We start from the raw sequence: 22,099 nt of genomic DNA, 5'->3' as shown, positions 1-22,099 counted from the left end.
CAAAATATTACCCAAATAACACCAAAACTATCACCAAGATATTACCCAAAGAACACCAAAACTATTTCCAAGATATTACCTAAATAATACCAAAACTATTACAAAGATATTACCCAAATAAGACCAAAACTATCACCAAAATATTACCCTAATAATACCAAAACTATCACCAAAATATTACTCAAATCATACCAAAACTGTTACCAAAATATTACCCAAATAACACCAAAACTGTTACAACAATATTACCCAAATAACACCAAAACTATCACCAAAATATTACCCAAAGAACACCAAAACTATCACCAAAATATTACCCAAAGAACACCAAAACTATTACCAAAATATTATCTAAATAACACCAAAAATACTTCCAAGATATTACCTAAATAATACCAAAACTATTACAAAGATATTACCCAAATAACACCAAAAGTATTACCAAAACTATTACCAAAATATTACCCAAATAACGCCAAAATTATTACAAAGATATTACCCAAATAATACCAAAACTGTTACCAATATATTACCCAAATAATACCAAAACTATCACAAAGATATTACCCAAATAAGACCAAAACTATCACCAAAATATTACCCAAATAATACGAAAAATATCTCCAAAATATTACCCAAAGAACACCAAAACTATCACAAAGATATTACCCAAAGAACACCAAAACTATTACAAAGATATTACCCAAATAACACCAAAACTATTACAAAGATATTACCCAAATAAGACCAAAACTATCACCAAAATATTACCCTAATCATACCAAAACTGTTACCAAAATATTACCCAAATAACACCAAAACTATTACAAATATATTACCCAAATAACGCCAAAATTATTACAAAGATATTACCCAAAGAACACCAAAACTATTACCAAAATATTACCCAAATAATACCAAAAATACCTCCAAGATATTACCTAAATAATACCAAAACTATCACAAAGATATTACCCAAATAACACCAAAACTATTACCAAAATATTACCCAAATAATACGAAAAATATCTCCAAAATATTACCCAAAGAACACCAAAACTATCACAAAGATATTACCCAAAGAACACCAAAACTATCACCAAAATATTACCCAAATAATAGCAAAACTATCACCAAAATATTACCAAAATGAGATCCAAGCAAAATTATCTGGGAGTCTCAACCTGGCCTGAGTTTGACAGCAGCTCCACCACAACTTCTTCTCTGCTAACAATGCAAATGCAAGTGGGAAAAGAGAGGCACCTTGACATGAATTAAACACATTTTTAAATAAATTATTATTTATATTATTCATATTTTTCTATCTGTATGTATAAATTAATTTTTTTTTTTAATCCAGTCATTCTCTCCTGCCCAGTGGCCAATTTAAACGCAAAGTGTTGGGTTTGCACCTGAGGAAAACACCACCTGAAGGGTTTCCTGCACATCTCTGTGGCTCTGAAAACAGCTTCCTACACATTCTGGGCTCAGGAAAATTCCACATTTTGGGCTCAGGAAAATTCCAGCTGGGTCCAGCAGGGCAGGCAACTTACGTTTCTCATCATCAGCGTGGACCAGAGATGCTGCTCTGGACAGCACATCCAAGGGAGTCTCCATTCCTCTCTGGATCCTGCAAAATTCAGAACCAAGGTTCAGAGAGCAACCTGAGCACACACACACACCCCAGATTACAGAGCAGCAATGCACAACAGCAAAAAAAATCCAAAAATCCAACTTTGTGCTGCTCTTTTCTCGTTACAGCAGCACAGGACTGGTGCAAAATGTCACTGCTGAAACAGGAAAATCAGTGTTGGCATTGCCCTTCCCACCCAACACAGCAGAACAGCAAATTCCCATCATTTTATTATTCTATTTATTGAAATAAATTTATCATTTATTATTTCTGATTTTATTTTATTTATATAAGCACATAGATGAACTCTGGGTATGTGAGAAACCACACACAGAACTGGATTTTTTTTTCAGTCATAATCACACCTCAGTAGCTGCTTATTCTATTTATTAAAATAGAATAAGCAGAATAATAATAGAATAAATATTCTATGTATTAAAATAGAATAAGCAGAATATTATTCTGCTTATTCTATTTATTAAAATAAATTTATCATTTATTTATATAAGCACATAGATGAACTCTGGGTATGTGAGAAACCACACACAGAACTGGATTGTTTTTCAGTCATAATCACACCTCAGTAGCTGCTTTTCCCTGGATTTTGCCCTTTATAAATTCTAATTAAAAAAATGAATTCCCACCACATTAGAAGCACTTATTCCAACACTACACCAAGCAACCAATACAACTCCCATAAAACCAAGGATTGCATTGCAGCTCCTCAAAGTTTCACATGAATGGCTTCAAAATTAAAAAAAAATATGTTTAATACTGAAATTCCAAAAATATGGAAGGGAAAGGAAGGAAGAGAACAACATGTTGTCAAGATGTTTTTTACTATGAGGCCAACAACTTCTATGGGTTTCAAATAAAATGCAACAGCACAGGCAGAACTGTTAAAAATGGTAAAAGAGAAAAAAAAAACCAAACAGAACAACTGAATTTTGTTGTGATTTTTCCACAAAAACTTAGCAAAAATTTCTCTCATAAGAACTGTTTACTGTAACTTATTTTACAATAGGATCTTAAAAAATACCAACAAAGGTAGTGGCAACTGCAGAAATGTCAACCACGTGTCCAGCGTGTACATTGCCTTAACAACAAGCACATGCTTGGCAAGCAATTTCCTTGGCTTTGCACTGAAACAATGAACCTCACCATCCTCACTCCTCTTCCTAAACAAGTCAGGCTTTAATCAAAGACTTTCAAGCACAAGAGAAAGGATTTTAAAGCATTTATAAGTTGGAAAAAAAATGGTATTTTTAAGCTTAAAGCTTATGTTTTTAAGTTTAAATAATGAAATCCAGTAGGATTTCCATAGAGCAAAGTAAGAAGAAGAGAGAAATTTGAAATAACCAAGTGTATTGAGGATTAAAACATGTTTCTCCCTCCCTGCCAGAATCAGCTTTTGCTCAAGAATATTTTAACTGAACTTATAAAGTCAATTAACTCTTTAAATTAAGACAATACCTGCAGGGAAGAGGTTTTAGAACACAAGATCTTAATTTATTTGATTATTCTGTCTTCATCAAACATTTCTTCCTTTCCCTCCTGGCCACATCCTCCCCCAAAGCAAAGCAAAGGTTTGGGAGAGGGAATTCCCTGAATCCCTTCAGCACCATCCAGTTGCATCCCTCACACCCTGATGCTTCATTTCTTTCAGATTTTCTGTTTTCTTGGGCTTTACTGACCCTCTCACAAAAACTCCTCTAACAGAGTTAAAATCCAGGTGGAAAAATTATTTCGATTTTTCTAATCAGGGGATGCAGCTACACCAGACTGAGAAAACTCAGGATTCAGTGCTAAACTCATCTTACATTCAAAGACAATAATACTGAGATTTTTGGTCAAGTCTTTAGGAAAAAAACCCCTGGGAATTGCAGTTTTTGAATGAACACAAGGCCCTGATGCCTCAGCAGCTCTCTCATGATGTGAAGAATTTAATAATAGAATTGTATAATAATATATATATTGTATATATATTATTAGATATTGTGTATATATATTATTCTATATGTATATATATTATTATATATATATTATTCTATATGTATATATATTATTCTATATTGTGTATATATTATTATATATTGTATATATATTATTATATATTGTATATATAATATTATATACATATTATATGTATATATTATATATATACATATATATATATTACATACATATATGTATATCCAATAATACAATTGGATAAACACCAATTGTAAAGGATAGTAAGAGGTTTTATTAAAAACAAATGGACTACATTAAGTTAAAAAATTCTTAACTACATTAAGAAAATTGATGCAGTTACGACTACATTAAGAAATTTAACTACACCAATTTTCTCAATGTAGGTAAGAAATTTTTTTGTACAATTTTTAATGTAATTTCAATTTTTAAATTTTTTTTTCCAGCTTTCCAGTAATTTTTAAATAAAGGGAGCAGCAGATGCCCAACGCCTTCCCAGAGTGTGCTCCCAGTAAGAATGAGCTGGTGACAGAAACCCACACTGGGAGAAGGAAACAGGAACCAAGTCTTGATGCAGGTCAGGAAATCAGACACTTGAAAAACACCTTGACTAAAATACACAGCTTTGTGTATTCTTCAATTCTATTATTAAATTCTTCACATCATGAGAGAGCTGCTGAGGCATCAGGGCCTTGTGTTCATTCAAAAACTGCAATTCCCAGGCTGGAATCCCAGATATTCTGGCACTTTTGAAACAGGGAACAAAAATTACCTGCAAGGAGCTCCACACTGCCAGATTATTTTTCAAATAGTGTTAAATATCTCTTGATCTCTAAATTAGCCTAACAAATCAGTGATGACAGAAATGCAGGAGAGGGAGAGGAGGGATCCTCTCTTGGCTCCAAGTTTAAAACCCTGATTTGGTCAGGGCAAGGGCAGAAAATGCTGCCTGGAGTGGAGAGCCCAGGCACCCTGGGGAGTGATGGGTCAGAAAGGAAAGACCAAAAACACTTCCCAGGTTTCTAAGAAATCAAATTTAATAAATAAAAAAAAAAGAAAATTAAAAACCACGAACACAGAAAACCACACACACAAAAAAAAACCCCACCGAACAAAAACAAAAAATAAATTTTTTTTTAAAAACCCCAAAAAAAGCATTTTTACCAGCATTGTTATCCAGTGTTATTGCAAATATTAGTTTAATATCTTCCAAAGTGCTCTTATTTATCAGTTACTGCTCCCACTCAATATCCCTATTTTATGCCTTTACTGTTTCCAGAATGTTTCTTTCCAGCAGCAAACTGGAAACAGTAAGGACATAAAATGGGAAATCAGAGATGTCTGAAAGGCTGATCTAAACACTGACCCACCTGTCATTGTTTAATGCAACACCAGAAACACACAATACCCATGAGTGGAAAGAAACAGCATTTCATTTTTCCTGTGCTCCACTTTATTTTCCCTCTCCTCCACTTCATTTCCCCCTTTCCTGACATTTTTATAAGACAGAAAAACACAGGGTACGCTCAGCTTCACAAAGGCTCGCTAATGTTTTGGGGGTTTCTTGGTTTTGATTTTTTGGGGTTTTGTTTGTTTGTTTTTTGGTTTTTTTTTTTTTTCCCTTTTTTTGTTGATGTTGTTTTGTTTTAGGGGGGTTTTTTGGTGGGTTTTTGTTCGTTTTTTGGAGTTTTTTTGGGTTTTGTTTGTTTGTTTTGGGGGGTTTTTTTAAGGCTCTAGGGAAGTGAAAGCTTTAGAAAAGGACCAGTTGAGTGTTTTCAGGGATTTCTGCAGCACCTTCCAAGCATCAGGAAGGGACAAACCCTGAGGTTGCTGGTTTGAAATTCAGGTCACAGGCAGCAGAGCTCCACTCACTCAGCCCAAACAGCCACAATTAATTAATTAATTAATCCCACCGAAGTTCATGTTCACCGGGGGGATGTCAGAGAAGAGTGAGATAAAGAGAAAAACTTTACATTTGATTTTAAAAAAAGGGGAGTGGCAAAGGGAAAGAAATGAAAGAGAAGCAAAGGTGATGCTTGGGCAGTGATCTCATAGGGTTAGGATGGGTCTAGGACAGACCTGAGCTCCAGCCAGGTGCCAAAAGTGGGTGATGAGAACAGACAGGAGGGCAGGCAGCACAAAAAGAGAAGAATTTGGGTACAATTTGGATATGGAATCCCAAAGAGAAGTCACAATGGCACCAGCAAAAATATTACCCAAATAATACCACCAGCAAAAATATTACCCAAATAATACCACCAGCAAAAATATTACCCAAATAATACCACCAGCAAAAATATTACCCAAATAATACCAACAGCAAAAATATTACCCAGATAACACCAACAGCAAAAATATTATCCAGATAACACCAACAGCAAAAATATTACCCAAATAACACCCAAACTATTAGAGAACAAAGGGACAAAGGGCACTGCCTGGATTGCAGTGGGACTGCCAGAACAGCAGCAAACCTGAGGGACACCAAGAGCAGCCTCAAAGCTGCTGGGACACAGCTGCACCTGCAGGAGAGAGAAAGGGCCAGGAAAAGCTGAATTGCCACCTGCAGAAATCACACTGATAACACTGAAGGGAGGAGAGCAGGATTAATAAACAAAGCCCACTAATTGCAACAATGAAAAAGCAATTCATGAGTAACAAGACACTCGAGAAAGCATCAAGAGCCAAGTGTAGATAAAGACAAGAGCAGGGAAAACAAGGTGAATTGAAAAGAGTGGGCAAAAGCAGCTCCCAGCTGGGGAGAGACAGCCCCAAAACTGCCCAAATTCATGGCCAGAAATGCCAAGGAGAAACAGATTCTGCTGATTTCAATGGAAGAGAGGGAAACTGAAGAGGAAATCCAGACACAACTGATCAGCACAACCAGTAAATCCACCCAGGGAAGGAGGATAAAGCAGAATAGGTAAACGTGGTTTATTTTTTATGCCAGGAGAGAGTAAAGCATATTTGCCCCATGAATGAGAACAATGATGGGCACGTTGTAATCTATAATTTTCTCAAATAGGCACAATACATGTAAATTCCTTCAGCTAAAATGTGTAAGTGCTCACTTTAGATCATGATTGCCAAGCAGCACTGATCATTCCCTATTTACAACTCAAAATCTTGAGAGTAACTTCAGCCTATTTGGCTAAATATCAATTTTATTTTATTTTTTTAAATGTATTTATCCCTTGTTTTGGGGTTTCTTTAAACCATGCTTGTTATGCATGTGGAAAACGTGTTTGAACAGGTAAATCTTCAACCAGAAACAACAATTTAACTCATCACATAGAAAATTATAAGCTTAAAGCAGAGCTTTGGTATTTTACCCTGTGCTTTTTGTTGTCTTGTACACAAATCCCCCTTAACAAGGCAACATTTTAAGAAGCAAACTACTAGTAATTTTTCAAAGCTAAGAAATTTAAGGTGGGAAAGTCCAAGCTGACCTTGTCTTGTACCTACAAGTTCACTCAGAGCATCCCATGTGTTACCCAATCTGCTGCAAACTTATTATGAAACATTTGAGCACAGTAAAAAAACTGAGCCAAGGCTCCCTTTTCCAACAGAAAACTTCCAGGTGTGTCTGGAAACAAACCAATTAACCCCTGAAATAGGGAGCTGCTCACAAGGTTATCAAAGCTGTGTAAATAAGAAACTGATGGTTTGTGGTGTGGATGCTCTTAATGAACCTGTCTGTACAGATAATTTCTATCCTATTTTAGTTCCCAGGTTAATTTTATAGCAGGTTGTCAGATCTCAGCAGCACTCCTGGGTGTTCAGTTCTGCTCTAGGGTGGGTCTAAAATCTGGCCCCATCCCACAGAGGGGTTCCTGAGCAGGGAAGGAAGAGCATCCTGCCCCAACAGCATCCATCCATCCATCCATCCATCCCTGCCCCAAAGCATCCATCCATCCATCCATCCATCCATCCCTGCCCCAAAGCATCCATCCATCCATCCATCCATCCATCCATCCATCCATCCATCCATCCATCCATCCATCCATCCATCCATCCATCCATCCCTGCCCCAAAGCATCCATCCATCCATCCATCCATCCATCCATCCATCCATCCTGTCCCAAAGCATCCATCCATCCATCCGTCCATCCATTCATCCATCCATCCATCCATCCCTGCCCCAAAGCATCCATCCATCCATCCATCCCTGCCCCAAAGCATCCATCCATCCATCCCTGCCCCAACAGAATCCATCCATCCTGCCCCAACAGAATCCATCCATCCATCCATCCCTGCCCCAAAGCATCCATCCATCCATCCATCCATCCATCCATCCATCCATCCATCCATCCATCCCTGCCCCAAAGCATCCATCCATCCATCCATCCATCCATCCATCCATCCCTGCCCCAACAGCATCCATCCATCCATCCATCCATCCATCCATCCATCCCTCCCTGCCCCAACAGCATCCATCCATCCATCCATCCATCCATCCATCCATCCATCCCTGCCCCAACAGCATCCATCCATCCCTGCCCCAACAGCATCCATCCATCCATCCATCCATCCATCCATCCATCCATCCATCCATCCATCCATCCCTGCCCCAACAGCATCCATCCATCCCTGCCCCAACAGCATCCATCCATCCATCCATCCATCCATCCATCCCTGCCCCAACAGCATCCATCCATCCATCCATCCTGCCCCAAAGCATCCATCCCTGCCCCAAAGCATCCATCCATCCATCCATCCATCCATCCATCCCTGCCCCAACAGCATCCATCCATCCATCCATCCATCCTGCCCCAAAGCATCCATCCCTGCCCCAAAGCATCCATCCCTGCCCCAAAGCATCCATCCATCCATCCATCCATCCATCCATCCATCCATCCCTGCTCCCCACAGCGTGCTGGGGGCTCAGCACAACTGCTCCAGCACAGGCAGGTCACTGGGATAACGCAAATGTACAACAGGCAGGCCCAAATTCTACCAACAACTGGGAAAATGCAAATGTGCAACAGGCAGGCCCAAATTCTACCAACACCTGGGAAAATGCAAATAAATGTACAACAGGCAGACCCAAATTCCACCAACAACTGAGAAAATGCAAATGTGCAACAGGCAGGCCCAAATTCTACCAAGAGTTAGCAGGTCAGATCTGTATCTCACTTGTGAATCAAAGCAGTTCTTGTAACTGAAGCCCAAAAGCCTCACAGCCTGATCCCCAAAAACCAGATTGTAACTGTGTATCAATAAGAAGAGATGTAGAGAATTTAAGCAAAACACATTCCACATTAGAGGTCTTGCAAGTTCACAGATAGGAAAATACAAATTAAGGGCCTTCAAGTCTGGAGACAAGACTTTAAAAAGTTTATCATTAAGGCAGGAGAGGGATATTGCTGCCCAATTTTATAGAGTTTTGGATCCAAGGGTTCTCAGCAGCACTGCCTGCAAAGAGTTTCACTCAGGTTTCCCAACGTGCAGTTTGCTTCTCTGGGAGGAGCATTCTTTAAACAAACTCAGAGAAAAACTAACCAGATAAATCACCCTGCAGGAGAAATCCTGGAACTCTTGATCAGAGCCAAGTCCTCTTTGGGGTAATTTTAAAAATGGCCATTATTTCTTGTTCCTGATAATCCTGAAGCACCAACACAGCAGAAAGGAAGTGAGCTGGCTTTATGGGCTCTCCAATCCCGTGGAATGGTGTTAAATTCCCATTCATCCACTCTCAGCAAAGGGATGCACTGGCACTGGCGTGGACAGCTTAACTCAGGGAATTAATTACTGCTGATCCCATCTGGGGAACACCACGGCGCTGAGGGCTACAGAAAAACCCCTGCCCAGGGAATAGAAAAGATGCAGCGCCAGAAGCCTGCACAGCGCTCCTGGGACGCGTTCTGGAAGCTTTCACCTCCGCTGCCCGTGCGGCACCGGGGATTTTCCCTGCAGGAAAAACAGAGGGGCGGGAGCCAAGCGGAGACTCCGGCAGCGACAGCGGCGCTGTGACACCCCCAGGCACGATCCTGCCGGGAGCTGCTGCCTGCGGGACCGGGGGGAGAGAGACCGGGACCGGGCAGAGAGAGAGAGGGACCGAGGAGAAGGACCGGGACCGGGGAGAGGGAGAGAGAGAGAGAGAGGGGGACCGGGGAGACAGAGAGAGAGGGGGACCGGGACCGGGGAGAGAGAGAGAGAGAGAGAGGGACCGGGACCGGGGAGAGAGAGAGGGACCGGGACCGGGGAGAGAGAGAGAGGGACCGGGACCGGGCCACGGGCACAGAGCGGGACCGGCCCCGGGGAGAGCGGGTCCCTCTCGGGCCATGGGGAGCGGGTCCTTCTCGGGCCACGGGCAGAGCGGGTCCCTTTCCGGACACGGGGAGCGCTTCCCTCCCTGCCTGGCTCCCGACAGCACCGGGAGCTTCCCCGGCCGCCGGCAGCGCCCGGCCCGGCGCGGCTCCCGCGGGGAAAGCCCCGCAGCGCGGAGAGGACGGGCCGGGACAGCCCCGTCCCAGCTCTGTCCCAGCTTTGTCCCAGCCCCGTCCCAGCTCTGTCCCAGCCCCGTCCCGCCCGCCAGCGCCGCTCTCTCCGCCCCCGCGGCCACCTGTGCGCGCTGTCCCCGCGCTGTCCCCGCGCACTCACCGCGCTCCGGGCGGTGCCGGTGCCGGCAGCGCGGCCGCGGCGCCCCGCGGGCCGGGCCGGGCCGGGCCGGGCCGGGCGGAGGCAGCGGCGGCGGTGCGGGCCCGGGGCAGGCTGGGCTCGGCTGGGCTCGGCTGGGCCGGCGGCGCTGGCCCCGCTGGCTGCGCGGGCCCGCCGAGGAATCCCAGGAATGAGGGAATTCTGCGGCGAGCAGGTGGGGAGCGCCGCCCGCCCCCATTGGCCGGCCGCCCGTGACGTCAGCGCAATTAGGGTAATGAGGCGCTGACGTCACATCCTCGCAGGTAGGGAGCGCGCGGGCCCCGCCCCGGGGAGGAGGGACGCGGGGCCGGAGGGTCGCGGGTTCGAGCCCCGGCAGCGACACCGGGGACAGGAGAGCGCGGGCGGGGACAACGCTGCTTCTCTCCCCCCGCAGGAAAAACTACAGGGAAACAGCACTAAACTAAACCTCCAGGAAAACAACAAAACCCCTCTCTCAAGGCCAAAGCACTGTTTAAAAAGCAGAAACGCGTTTTGAATTAAAGCACGCTGTCACAGCCTGTGACAGAGCGGCTCGGTGTCCCCAGGCACACCGAAACACGCACGAGTGAGGAGCGTCAGAGCTGCCGTGAATGGATGGGCTCACATCCCATCTGACGGGAATCGCTGGGAGCAGCTCCGGCACTTTCCTGTTTACTGCTGGCTCTCCAGCGGGGTTTGACTGAATTCCTCTCCCGACGTGACTCGCTCAGCCTGGGAGGAGCTGCCGGCTTTGGGTGAGAGCAGAGCCGAGCCCTCCTGGCCACCAAAGTGCTCCTCTCCCCTCCTCCTGCAGGGCAGGAGCTCCCGGCCCCGCTGCACAAATCCGGAATATTCCCATTTCCACCCCTGCCCCGCTGCACAAAGCCGGGATATTCCCATTTCCATCCCATCCCCGCTGCACAAATCCGGAATATTCCTATTTCCATCCCAGCCCCGCTGCACAAATCCGGAATATTCCCATTTCCACCCCTGCCCCGCTGTACAAAGCCAGAATATTCCCATTTCCATCCCATCCCTGCTGCACAAATCCGGAATATTCCCATTTCCATCCCATCCCTGCTGCACAAGTCCGGAATATTCCCATTTCCATCCCATCCCCACTGCACAAAGCCGGGATATTCCCATTTCCATCCCATCCCCGCTGCACAAAGCCAGAATATTCCCATTTCCATCCCTACCCTGCTGCACAAAGCCAGAATATTCCCATTTCCACCCCTGCCCCGCTGCACAAATCCGGAATATTCCCATTTCCATCCCACCCCCACTGCACAAAGCCAGGATATTCCCATTTCCACCCCTGCCCCGGATGCTGGGGAAGGATCGTGCCTGTTCCCACCATCCAGTACAGCCCCGGGCATCCCCATGGCAGTGTCCATGCCAGGGGTGCCACTTCCAGCAATTTTTGCTAAAAAGTGATGGAATCTTGGTCCATGCAGTTATTAGGGTGGATAGCTTTAGGACTTTGATTGTCTTTAGGGTGAGGAAAACGGTTGCAGTTATTATAGTGTAAAGGTCCAAGTTGAGGAGGGTAAGTTTAGGGTTGTAGATGATAATGACTGCTATTCAGTCCAGGTGGGAGATGGAAGAAAAAGCTGGGATTTTTCAGATTTGTGTTTGGTTGAGTCCTATTCATCCTCCCAGGGCTGCTGAGAGGATAGCCAGGATAGTTAGGAGTGTAGGCTTTAATGAGGGTGAGGTTATGTAGAGTAGTGTGGTTTTAGCAATGTTACCAAATCAAGCTGTCAGGCAGCTTGGGCATCTGGAGGAGCCACTTCCCCAAAGCCAAGGCAAGGTTTCTCCAAGAAGAACCAGGAAATGCTGTTCCAGGCTCACAGAAATGAGCTCCAGAGCAGGAAAGTGCTGCAGTGATCTCCTGGTGACCACACTGAACTAGAGGAGCCACTTCCCCAAAGCCAAGGCAAGGTTTCTCCAAGGTACCCTATTCATCCAAATACCAAATCAAGCTGTCAGGCAGCTTGGGCATCTGGAGGAGCCACTTCCCCAAAGCCAAGGCAAGGTTTCTCCAAGAAGAACCTGGGAATGCTGTTCCAGGCTCGCAGAAATGAGCTCCAGAGCAGGAAAGTGCTGCAGTGATCTGACACTGAACATCAGTCACCAAACTGTCACAGACATATTTTATGAACAATCTTTTTGCTAAGATTTTTTTCTCTTGAGAAGCTGAGAGGCCTCAGAAGTGAAATGTAAACAAGAATTATCTGCTGCTGTGGAATGCAACAGGTGCATCTTTGATTAGTTTTATGTAGTTGTGTTGTCATTACATTGCAAGAGTTCCATATTGCCAGAGTTTTGTACCTCCTTGATGTTTCTGTAGGCAGCTCCTCCAGGCACTGCCTCCTCCTCATCCTCACAGCAGCCAACTGACTCCAATTCCCACCAATCCACTCTTTTATACCACTCTTCTGATTGCCTACAGCTGTGGCCTGTTAACATCAGGCCTGCTCCTAATCCCTAATAATTGGCTCAGCTGCAGCTCTCTTTAGGGGGTAAAAAAGATTATTTTCTATACTACCATCATTTACTTATATTCTATCCCCCTACAATTCCCCCTTTTTCTTTTAATTACAGAGTTGCACCATTTCTAGAAGGACATGTTCAAATAAATTAACATTATGACACATTCATACATTTCCTTCAGAACTAATAGTTATACAGAAACTATTCAGACAACATATTATAGTACGAATACATATATATTTCTGAGTGTTGGTTCAGTTTTGCAGCATTTCTCAGTTTACAAAGTACTTATCTTCAAAATCTTTTATACTCAAATTTAACAAACATTTATAGCTACAATTGATATATTTTCCCAATAGTTTAGTATTCAAGTCCTTTTCCCTGAATCCATGGGGGTACATAGTGGAGTCCTGTTTCCCTGAATCCACGGGGTCATCCCAAATCCACAGGGTTTTATAGTTTAGTCCCAAATCCACGGGGTCATTTCTCCCAAATCCACGGGGTTATATAGTTTAGTCCCAAATCCACAGGGTTATATAGTTTAGTCCCTAATCCATGGGGTCATTTCTCCCAAATCCATGGGGTTATATAGTTTAGTCCCAAACCCACAGGGTCATTTCTCCCAAATCCACAGATTTATATAGTTTAGTCCCAAATCCACGGGGTTATATAGTTTAGTCCCAAATCCACAGGGTCATTTCTCCCAGATCCACGGGGTTATATAGTTTAGTCCCAAATCCATGGGGTCATCCCAAATCCACAGGGTTATATAGTTTAGTCCCAAATCCATGGGGTTATATAGTTTAGTTCCAAATCCATGGGGTCATTTCTCCCAAATCCACAGATTTATATAGTTTAGTCCCAAACCCACAGGATCATTTCTCCCAAATCCACAGGGTTATATAGTTTAGTCCCAAACCCACAGGGTCATTTCTCTTTAGGGGGTAAGATTACTTTCTACACTACCTTTATTTACTTATATTCTATCCCCCTACATAGTTGTTTTTAATTATTGGCTAATCACAGTTTAGCTGTCTCAGACTTTCTAGCCAGTCCCAAGATATCATTCTATTCTTTTTCTTTCTTTGCTAGCTTTCTGATGAAATCTTTTTTTTCTATTCTTTTAGTATAGTTTAATATAATATATATCATAAAATAATAAATCAGCCTTCTGAAACATAAGAGTCAAGATTCTCATCTCTTCCCTCATCCTGGGACTCCTGTGGACACCAGCACACCAAACAGTCCCAGAATGGGGCATAAAATCCTCACGAGGATCTGAGGTGGCCCCAGGCACCTCTTGGAGTGCCCTGCAAAGGCAAAGAAAAGGACAATAAATCAACCTGAGCCCCTTGAAGAGCCTTAGGGCTGCAGCTTTGTGGTGGAACCCAAAAAGAGCACAGAGCAGTAGAAACAGAGAGCATTTCTGTGCAACTCTTCTCAGGGCATTTCTCCCATCCAGCTCCTCCTCCCTGGCTGGGACAATAAATGCACAAGAAGAGAAAAGCAGGGTTTGCCCAAGGAAAAGCAGCACTGGGGCACAGCAGGGTCCCTTTAGATGCTCAGAATGCAGGAAATGGTGCAGGAAATGGTGCAGGAGCAGGGCTGCAGAGCCAGCAGGGTTCCTTTAGATGCTGGGAGTGCAGGAAATGGTGCAGGAAATGGTGCAGGAAATGGTGCAGGAAATGGTGCAGGAGCAGGGCTGCAGAGGCAGCAGGGTCCCTTTAGATGCTGAGAGTGCAGGAAATGGTGCAGGAAATGGTGCAGGGGAAGGGCTGCAGAGGCAGCAGGGTCCCTTTAGATGCTGAGAGTGCAGGAAATGGTGCAGAGCCAGGGCTGCAGAGGCAGCAGGGTCCCTTTAGATGCTCAGAGTGCAGGAAATGGTGCAGAGCCAGGGCTGCAGAGGCAGGGCTGTGGGAGGTGCGGGCAGGGAGTGGCCAGGGTGACCCCACACACCCTGAGCTTGGATTCCTGGAGAGGTGCAGAGCCCTGAAGGCTCCAGGCTCTCCAGTTCCCATCTCAAAGTCCATCAAAATCATGCTGACACTGAAGTATTTTCATATCCTTGCAAGGACAGGTCATGAGATCTCCAGGCCACCAAAAGCTAGCCAAAAGCACATTCCAAACCTAAATTAAATCCAGATTTAGACTCCACACACTCAGGAGATCTAACAGGAACACTTCAGTTGATAAAACAAATTAAATACATGTGGTGTCAGAACAACTATGAACATACATGTTGCAAAACCTTCATCTGTGACATTTATAGCAATATAATGTTAAAATTCATATTGTATTAATAGACTACTGGAGATTATTTTCATTGCCAGCAAGAAAGAAGAGGAGTTTGATGATCTAATATTTGGGGAAAAAAGTAGTCAAAACAGTAATGTAAAACTTGTTTGAGAAAACAAGACACTGGACAAGAAAAACATCATGAAATCTGGAAAACAAAACCACAGGCACTGAGAAAAGATCTGAGCTAGACATTGGTACATATCACACGAATTAATTGCTGCAGACTAATTACAAGGCTTTTCAATATGTATCTCTGAGAAAAAAGTCTGCCACTCCTGTTTCTAAGTGCTGGAGGGAAGAGGTGGGAAGGGTTTCTTTGTTGAAGCAGACAGAGCTCCTGGGATGAGGAGGAGCTTGAGAAAGGAGAGGTCAAAACAGCTTCTGATCCTTTGGAGCTGCTGCTGCAGCTCCCAGCAGAAGTTTTAGGATATTTATGAAACATCTCAGGAGCCTGAGGAGCATCAGCTGGCTGGGAACAGTGACCCTGAGCACTCCCTACAGCCACACTTCCCCTGCAGCAGGGGGGTGACAACATCTGCAAAAACCAAAAAAAATGAAGTGCAACTTGTGAAACGTTGGGATCTTGGAAGACACAACACAGCACAAAAAACCTTGTTGGGGCTGCTGAACTCAACACATGCTGCTCACCAGGCAAATTCACACATTAGGGAAGCAAACCCAATCTTGGGTGATGAGCTGTATTTTGTTTTGCTCGGGTGTTAAAATTTGGTTTTCATTTAGCAGGAACTTTCTAACCCAATGGTATCAAAGGCTCTTTGCTGACTCAGATAGCAGCAAAAATTTCCTTTGATGAAACCCAAAAGTCACCAAGATAGCTGAGGGTTTGTGGCTGAACTAAAATAAAAGCTGTGCCTGAGCACCCAGGTAAGGATGCAAATCCTGGGATGCCACTCCTGTTCCAAATGCAGATTAAATTAATTAATCACATTCTTCACAAAGTAAGGCCAATGCAACAGAAGGTTTAACCCCTGTGTGAGGGAGCTGGGACTGTGTTTGGCTGTGGATCTCAGCTGCCTCAGGACAACATTTTAACACTTTTTTGGGGTTTTTTTCAGTATAGAGGCAGGAAAGGTCCTGAAACCAGAGGGCAAAACCCCATATTCTAGCAAATTGCAGTCTGCAGGGAGATCCCATGCCTAATCTCCCTAAAAGGAAATTCAGGGGTGCCCTCATCACTCTCACAGCTCCTGAAAGGGGCCTGTGCTCACCTGGGGCTGGGCTCTGTCTCCAGCAGCACTGACAGAACCAGAGCACACAGCCTCGAGCTGCACCAAGGGAAATACAGGCTGGAGAGCAGGGAAAGGTTCCCACTGGAAGAGTGAGAAAGTTCTGGAATGTTCTGCCCAGGGAGGTGCTGGAGTCCCCATCCCTGGGTGTGTTTAACAAAGCCTGGATGTGGCACTGGGGGCCAGGGTTTGGTTGAGGTGTTGGGGCTGGGCTGGACTCCATGATCTTGAAGGTCTCTTCCAACCTGGTCATTCTGGGAATTCTGGAATCCTACAGCCCCTACTCAAGCATTAATCCTGTCATTCTTATTGGAATTGTCTGCCATCTCTTCCAACCAAGAAAATCAAGCATTTCCACAATAGTAAGAGTTGGTTAAAAATGCCCTGGGCGAGTTTCTCCCTCCACATGGCCCCAGCAGTGGCACACCTCACTTTTGGGACAGACTGCAGTGTTCCCCACCACAGGACCCAAACCTGGCCTGCTGAACTATTTCTGAGTGATTTCAGGGATTTCTAAGAGGGCAAAGGTTGTGTAGCTTCAATCACCAGTGCAAGTGTAGAGCTGCAAAAAGCTCTGTTTTCCTTAGGTGCCCATCTAAGGAAGGAATTTGCCAGCTGGCATCACTGTATGTAAAAAAAAAAAGGAATTTATGGAAGTTCTTCCACTTTCTTACTGCCATCCCAGTTTGGTTTTCAAACAGCAACAACACAGATACTTCTCTTCCATCAGCCAGGAAGGCCTGGAGCTCCCTGGAGTCTGCAGGGAAGCTCAGGGTGGACCAGACTGTGCACAAAGATGATGCAGTTGGTGCCAAAAGCAAACAGTTTCTCCATTATTTGTCACAGGTTTAATGAGGCATGGCAGTGCTTTGCCATCTCTGTCAGTCCAATTACAGTGCATGCTTCCATCCATCCACACCTTCTTTCAGAAAACTGGTTAATTTTACACCAAGTGACAGCAGCTTTTAAAATCAAGCTCAAAGCAGGTTTTAGCACACACAAATGAAGTGGCCTCAGAAGCAAACATCTTTTCAGCAATGAAAAACTCCTAAACTGATTCTGAAACTCTTCCTTGCAAAAATCCACATTCAGCTGCACTGCAGCTCAAAGCTGCCTTCTATAAAAACACACCCAAAGTTCAAAATACGTAAGATCGAATTTTTTTTGAAGATAGTTTATTATTCATTACACCACAATGTGTTAAATTGCAGTAATTCCAGCCAGACAAGTTGATCCAAACTGTAAGTTGATGGTTATTTATTACCTGCTTCAAGACAAAGCTTGCCCTCTTCATAATTGTCTGCCCCATCATCCAAGGAAGATGAAAAGAGACAGAATAATTTCAGTTGGAGCAGGGTCAGAAGAGCAGCATCATCTTCAAGCAAACAATGAGATACTTTCAGACTCACACAGAACATGAACACCACCAACTCTGCTCTTTCAGAACATTTAACCACAGGTACTTTTTGCTTGCTTTGTTCTAGAAAAGATTTCACCCCATGGAGGTTCCCATAAGATGGAGACAGACAAGATAGCTGAAAAAAATTAAATACTAAAGGAGTGTCAGATTAACAAATTAAAAGCAACCCCTGGCCACAACCCACTGGTTTTAATTTGTTAAAGTTTTGTTAAAAACTGATAAAAAGACCACAGATGGTTCACAGCAGAACTCCAAATGGCAAATTCAGTGTAAAGGTCAGTACAGTGAGTGATCCCCAGCTGAAGGTAAATATGCACAGTGACCTCTTCACTATGCACTTTTTCCTTATGCAGTAAACACCACCTAACAGATTGCACTCCCTATTTGATTTGCATCCTGTCTCTCACACAGCACCAGAAACTTCAGTCCAAGTGGGATCATTAAAATCACAAACAGGTTGCAGCTCAAGACGAGACACAAGGTTATTTCCAGAGTTTCCACATCCATTCATGGTAAGCTCCACAACTTCCATACATTTGCAGGCTGTAAGCAAAGGCTCCTCAGTCACAGGATTCCTTGTAAGCAAAGCCACCAGCAGCAGGTCACTGCACAGAGGAGCTGGGCACCAAAGGGTGCCCAAAGCCCTTTGGAATGTCCATTTATCAGCTAGGGATGGCCACAGAATCTCTCTGAAGAAGCTCAGTCACACCTGCTGGATGCACACACCACCCTGACTGTCCCACTGCTCCTGGGGCCAGCTCTGCAGCTCTTGCAGCCTCATCTAATTACTCCTGGCTAATTACTGAGGACTTGGGACTCTTCCTGGCTTTCTGCACTCAGCTCACTCATCTCCTCAGGACAAGTGGGCTCTCCTCAGCTTCCCAAATGGCTCACGGGGGTTTGGGCCCTGCTCTGAGGAACAGGGACAGCACAAGAGGAAAAGGCCTCAGGCTGGAGCAGGTTGGATATCAGCAGACATTTCCCCATGGAAAGGGTGCTCAGGATTTGGGGTTTGGAGTGCCCAAACCTGGAGTGGCCAAGGAATTCCTGGATGTGGCACAGCCTGGACTCAGTGGTCTGAGAGGGCTTTTCCAACCTGAATTATCCTCTGATTGTCTAATGAAAATAACACACCAATTTTCAATTCTGTACTGGGAAGGGAATCCTGCTAAAATTAGTCACAGATAAACTAGAAAAACAACAGAGGAGACACTCTTTAAACAACAAAAACATAAAGGAAAAGAAACCAATCCTTGCTTTAAAAGCAGCTGTGCAAATACAACCCTTAAATATAATCTACTTAAAAATGCTGTAAGAATTGGAAGTGCAGTGATGGATTTCATCATCCATCTGATTTGTCTGCAGGGAACTCACCTTCAAACTGCCCAAGTGCTGCTGACTCAGTCTCCTCCTTGGCAGGAACCTAAGGCAGGGCTGCAGGGACAGAGTTAACAGGGCTGAGCAGGATGAGCACGAGGAGCTCACCCAACCCCAGACTGGGGAGGCAATGAGAGGAAAGAAAGAGAGGGAAAGAAAAAAAAAAGTGCAAATAATTTGGTTTTAAAAAGCTTTGCCCCAGGCTGTGAAGCCAAAGCAGGGTGACAGCATGGTGAGGCAGATATTGGGAGCTGCTCTGTGTCAGCCCTTCTTGGAGCATCCTAGGAAGGGAAGAACTTCTTGGCTCTCACTGCAGTACAGGGAGTGAGCCAGACTCTCCACCACTGCTGAGAGCAAGGCAACTCCAGGGTGGCAATATGAAAAGCAAAAAACCAAAACCACAAACAAAACCAAAAAAAACCACTGAATGCTCCCCTCCCATGGTTCACTATGAATTTTAAAATAGGAGGTTTGGAGGAGCTTTGGCAGGAGGCAGAGATTAAGTAAATAATCACTGTGTGGGAACACAAGCTTTTCAATTTACCAAGTGCACTGTGGAGCTAAAGAGATCCCATACAGAGAAGTAATACAAATTAATTCAATAATGAGATGTTTTACTATTTACTTGGCTTATTTAATTGAGTAGGAGAGGTATCTTAAATATCAGGTTCAAGGCTTTTAAAGAAGGTATCAGTACAACAAAGGGAAGTGAAGGAACCAGAACACAGAGTGGTTGTTCTTGGTCAGTTTTTGCTTTGTTTTGCTTTTAAAGACAGCTCCTTGTGGCTGCAAACTCCTCAAGATCAGATTTAGGCAAATTTAAAACTAAGAAGAACCCCCTATACCCACTCCACTTGCAGAGGTTTTCAGTGTGGCTTTGCAGCTGCAAGACCTTCCATTTCTCAAAAAAATTGTGTACAACCATCCAAACAGTCCCCACCACTACTGGGAAGGACTTGGCAGAATGCTGGATTATGAAGGCAAAAATTGCATGGAAGTTCTTAGACTAAATAACTATTATTTTATTTTATTATTATATATTATTTTATTTTATTAAATAAAATATTTGGAGTTTGCATGAATAATTTCAGAATGTATAGTCTGAAGTTTCCTGTTCATGTAGTAAAACTTAATCCATTTCTAAACATTTCTGATTGAAGCAGGCTGAGTAAGAGGTTAAAACATGCAGGAGTGAAGTGATTGCTGCCTCTCCCTAAGGCAGTCATTAAGTTCAGGATCAGTTAGCAACTGTGGTGGAGATTTTTATCTGGAAAAACAGGTAAATAAAGTCACAAAACTTTGTGAAACCACAGTACCAAACGTGACAGAGCAACTGTTGAGTCCAACAAAAAGCAGAGCAGAAAATAGCTCTGTGGAGGTAATGTCTCTTTTTCCTGCAGTAGGAATACAAAGAAAATTCATTTTCTACACAGACTACATGGCCAGCAGAGTGACTTTGAAAATTAAGAATACTTTGTCCTCTCTCAACACCTTACCCAGGAAAAACCATCAGAAACACACTGCCCTGATATTCTGACCTTCAGAGCATATTTCAACTTCAATTCTATTTTTAAATTAATTGCTGGGAAAAGGCATGAGTCACAGCCCTGCTTGGATCCCCCTGCACTGGACACTCACCAAGGGCTGTGCTCATTCTGAACTTTCCCAAGTCACAGCAGGCTCCTGCTTTAGCACCTCAGTGTGAAGAGCAAGGTTCAGCTCCCTCAGCCAGCCAGGAATCCTGGCCTCTGTGTCCACTTTGATCTCCCCAATTCTGGCACAGATGTTTGCTGCACACATCAGGCAGCTCTGGGATGCTGCAAAGTGTTTCTGCCAGGAAGGGATCCCAGCTCAGCTGCACCTCCCCTGTGCTCAGGCTGTTCACTCCCATCTGCTGCCAGTGAAGGCCAACAAAACCTAAAGAGAGGCCTCAGGGAAGCACAGGTGAGAAATTCAGGCTCTGCACTTGCAGGTACAGCTGGAATTTGGAGGGTGCCACAGTCAGGCACTTGGAGAAGCTCTCTGTCCCAGCACTTGGAGAAGGGGAAATGTGCAAGCAATGAGGAGCACATCATGTCGGGTTCGGCTGTCTGTCTCTGCCCCGACACGGGTAGGGTGGTTCTTGGGTGGCACGCGTTTCAAAGGACGAGTCTGGACTCTTCAGCTTTTCGGTCTTCAGGTTGTTTATTGTTTCTTATCTACAGAATTTTCTGTCTGCCCAACAGAGGTCTGATCTGCAAGCAGTCACAGGCACTCTCTGACCACCCACGGGGCGGTCATGTCTTTTTATACTAATATCTACGTACATAATATTTACCTTTATTTCCCAAGGCTTTTCACCCATGTTAGCAAGTGCACCTTCACCATAAACCAATCCCCAAATGCCAACATCACCACAGGAGATGGAGGACAAGAAGAAGAAAGAAGAAGGACGACACACGCCCTGATCCCTCCATCTTGTCTCCATAACCCCCCCTGTACCAAAAACCTTAAAGTCTATATTTCACCCTATGAATGTGTCCCTTTTACACCCTTCACTCTAAAGTGATTCTCATGTCCTCAAACTGCTGTCACTTCTGTGGATGGATCAAAATCAAGCCACCAAACACTCTTGGCAACATTCCAGGATTTCCAAGAGCCCAAAGGGTTCTCCTGGCATCTCTGGACATCGGGAACGATGTGCTGAGATCCCACAACATCATACATGTGCTGATGGGGGCCAGCAGCCTGTGTGGCTCAGCTTTGTGCCCTCCCCAAACCGAGTTTAGGAGCAGCCAAATGATTATGTATGCAGTCACATTTTGGATTTTTTGATTTCCTCCTCTTCCTGTGTCAGCCAGTTCATTCCCTCTGGAGCAGGAGGCTGTTCCACACTCCCCTGGCACTGTGCATGTCAGAGGCAGTGAGGCCCATGCTGCTGACTCACCTACACAAACCCTCAGCAGTTTGATTGGGTCCAGGCTCTTCATCACAAAGAAGCCTTTTAAGACATCAGAAATAAATCATCTGCCTGGTTGCCTTTAATGAAAGCTCTGCTAC

At 44.2% G+C, this 22,099-nt stretch overlaps 1 protein-coding gene across 1 annotated transcript in view; it reads right to left on the bottom strand.

Annotated features, from left to right (window-relative positions):
* Positions 1-10,236, bottom strand: part of VGLL4 (vestigial like family member 4) — a 93,654-nt gene extending 83,418 nt beyond the window's left edge. The window contains exons 1-2 of the mRNA XM_036404720.2: positions 10,208-10,236; positions 1,554-1,630 (exon numbers count right to left, since the gene is read on the bottom strand). Of these exons, the coding sequence (XP_036260613.1) occupies positions 1,554-1,617 (64 nt within the window). The 5' untranslated portion in view covers positions 1,618-1,630; positions 10,208-10,236. The remainder of the gene's footprint in view (positions 1-1,553; positions 1,631-10,207) is intronic.
* Positions 10,237-22,099: the final 11,863 nt, after the last annotated feature.

This window comes from Molothrus ater, chromosome 11 (assembly GCF_012460135.2).
Source record: "Molothrus ater isolate BHLD 08-10-18 breed brown headed cowbird chromosome 11, BPBGC_Mater_1.1, whole genome shotgun sequence".
Taxonomy (NCBI): Eukaryota; Metazoa; Chordata; class Aves; order Passeriformes; family Icteridae; genus Molothrus; species Molothrus ater.
This window is presented reverse-complemented; position numbering and strand designations above follow the sequence as displayed.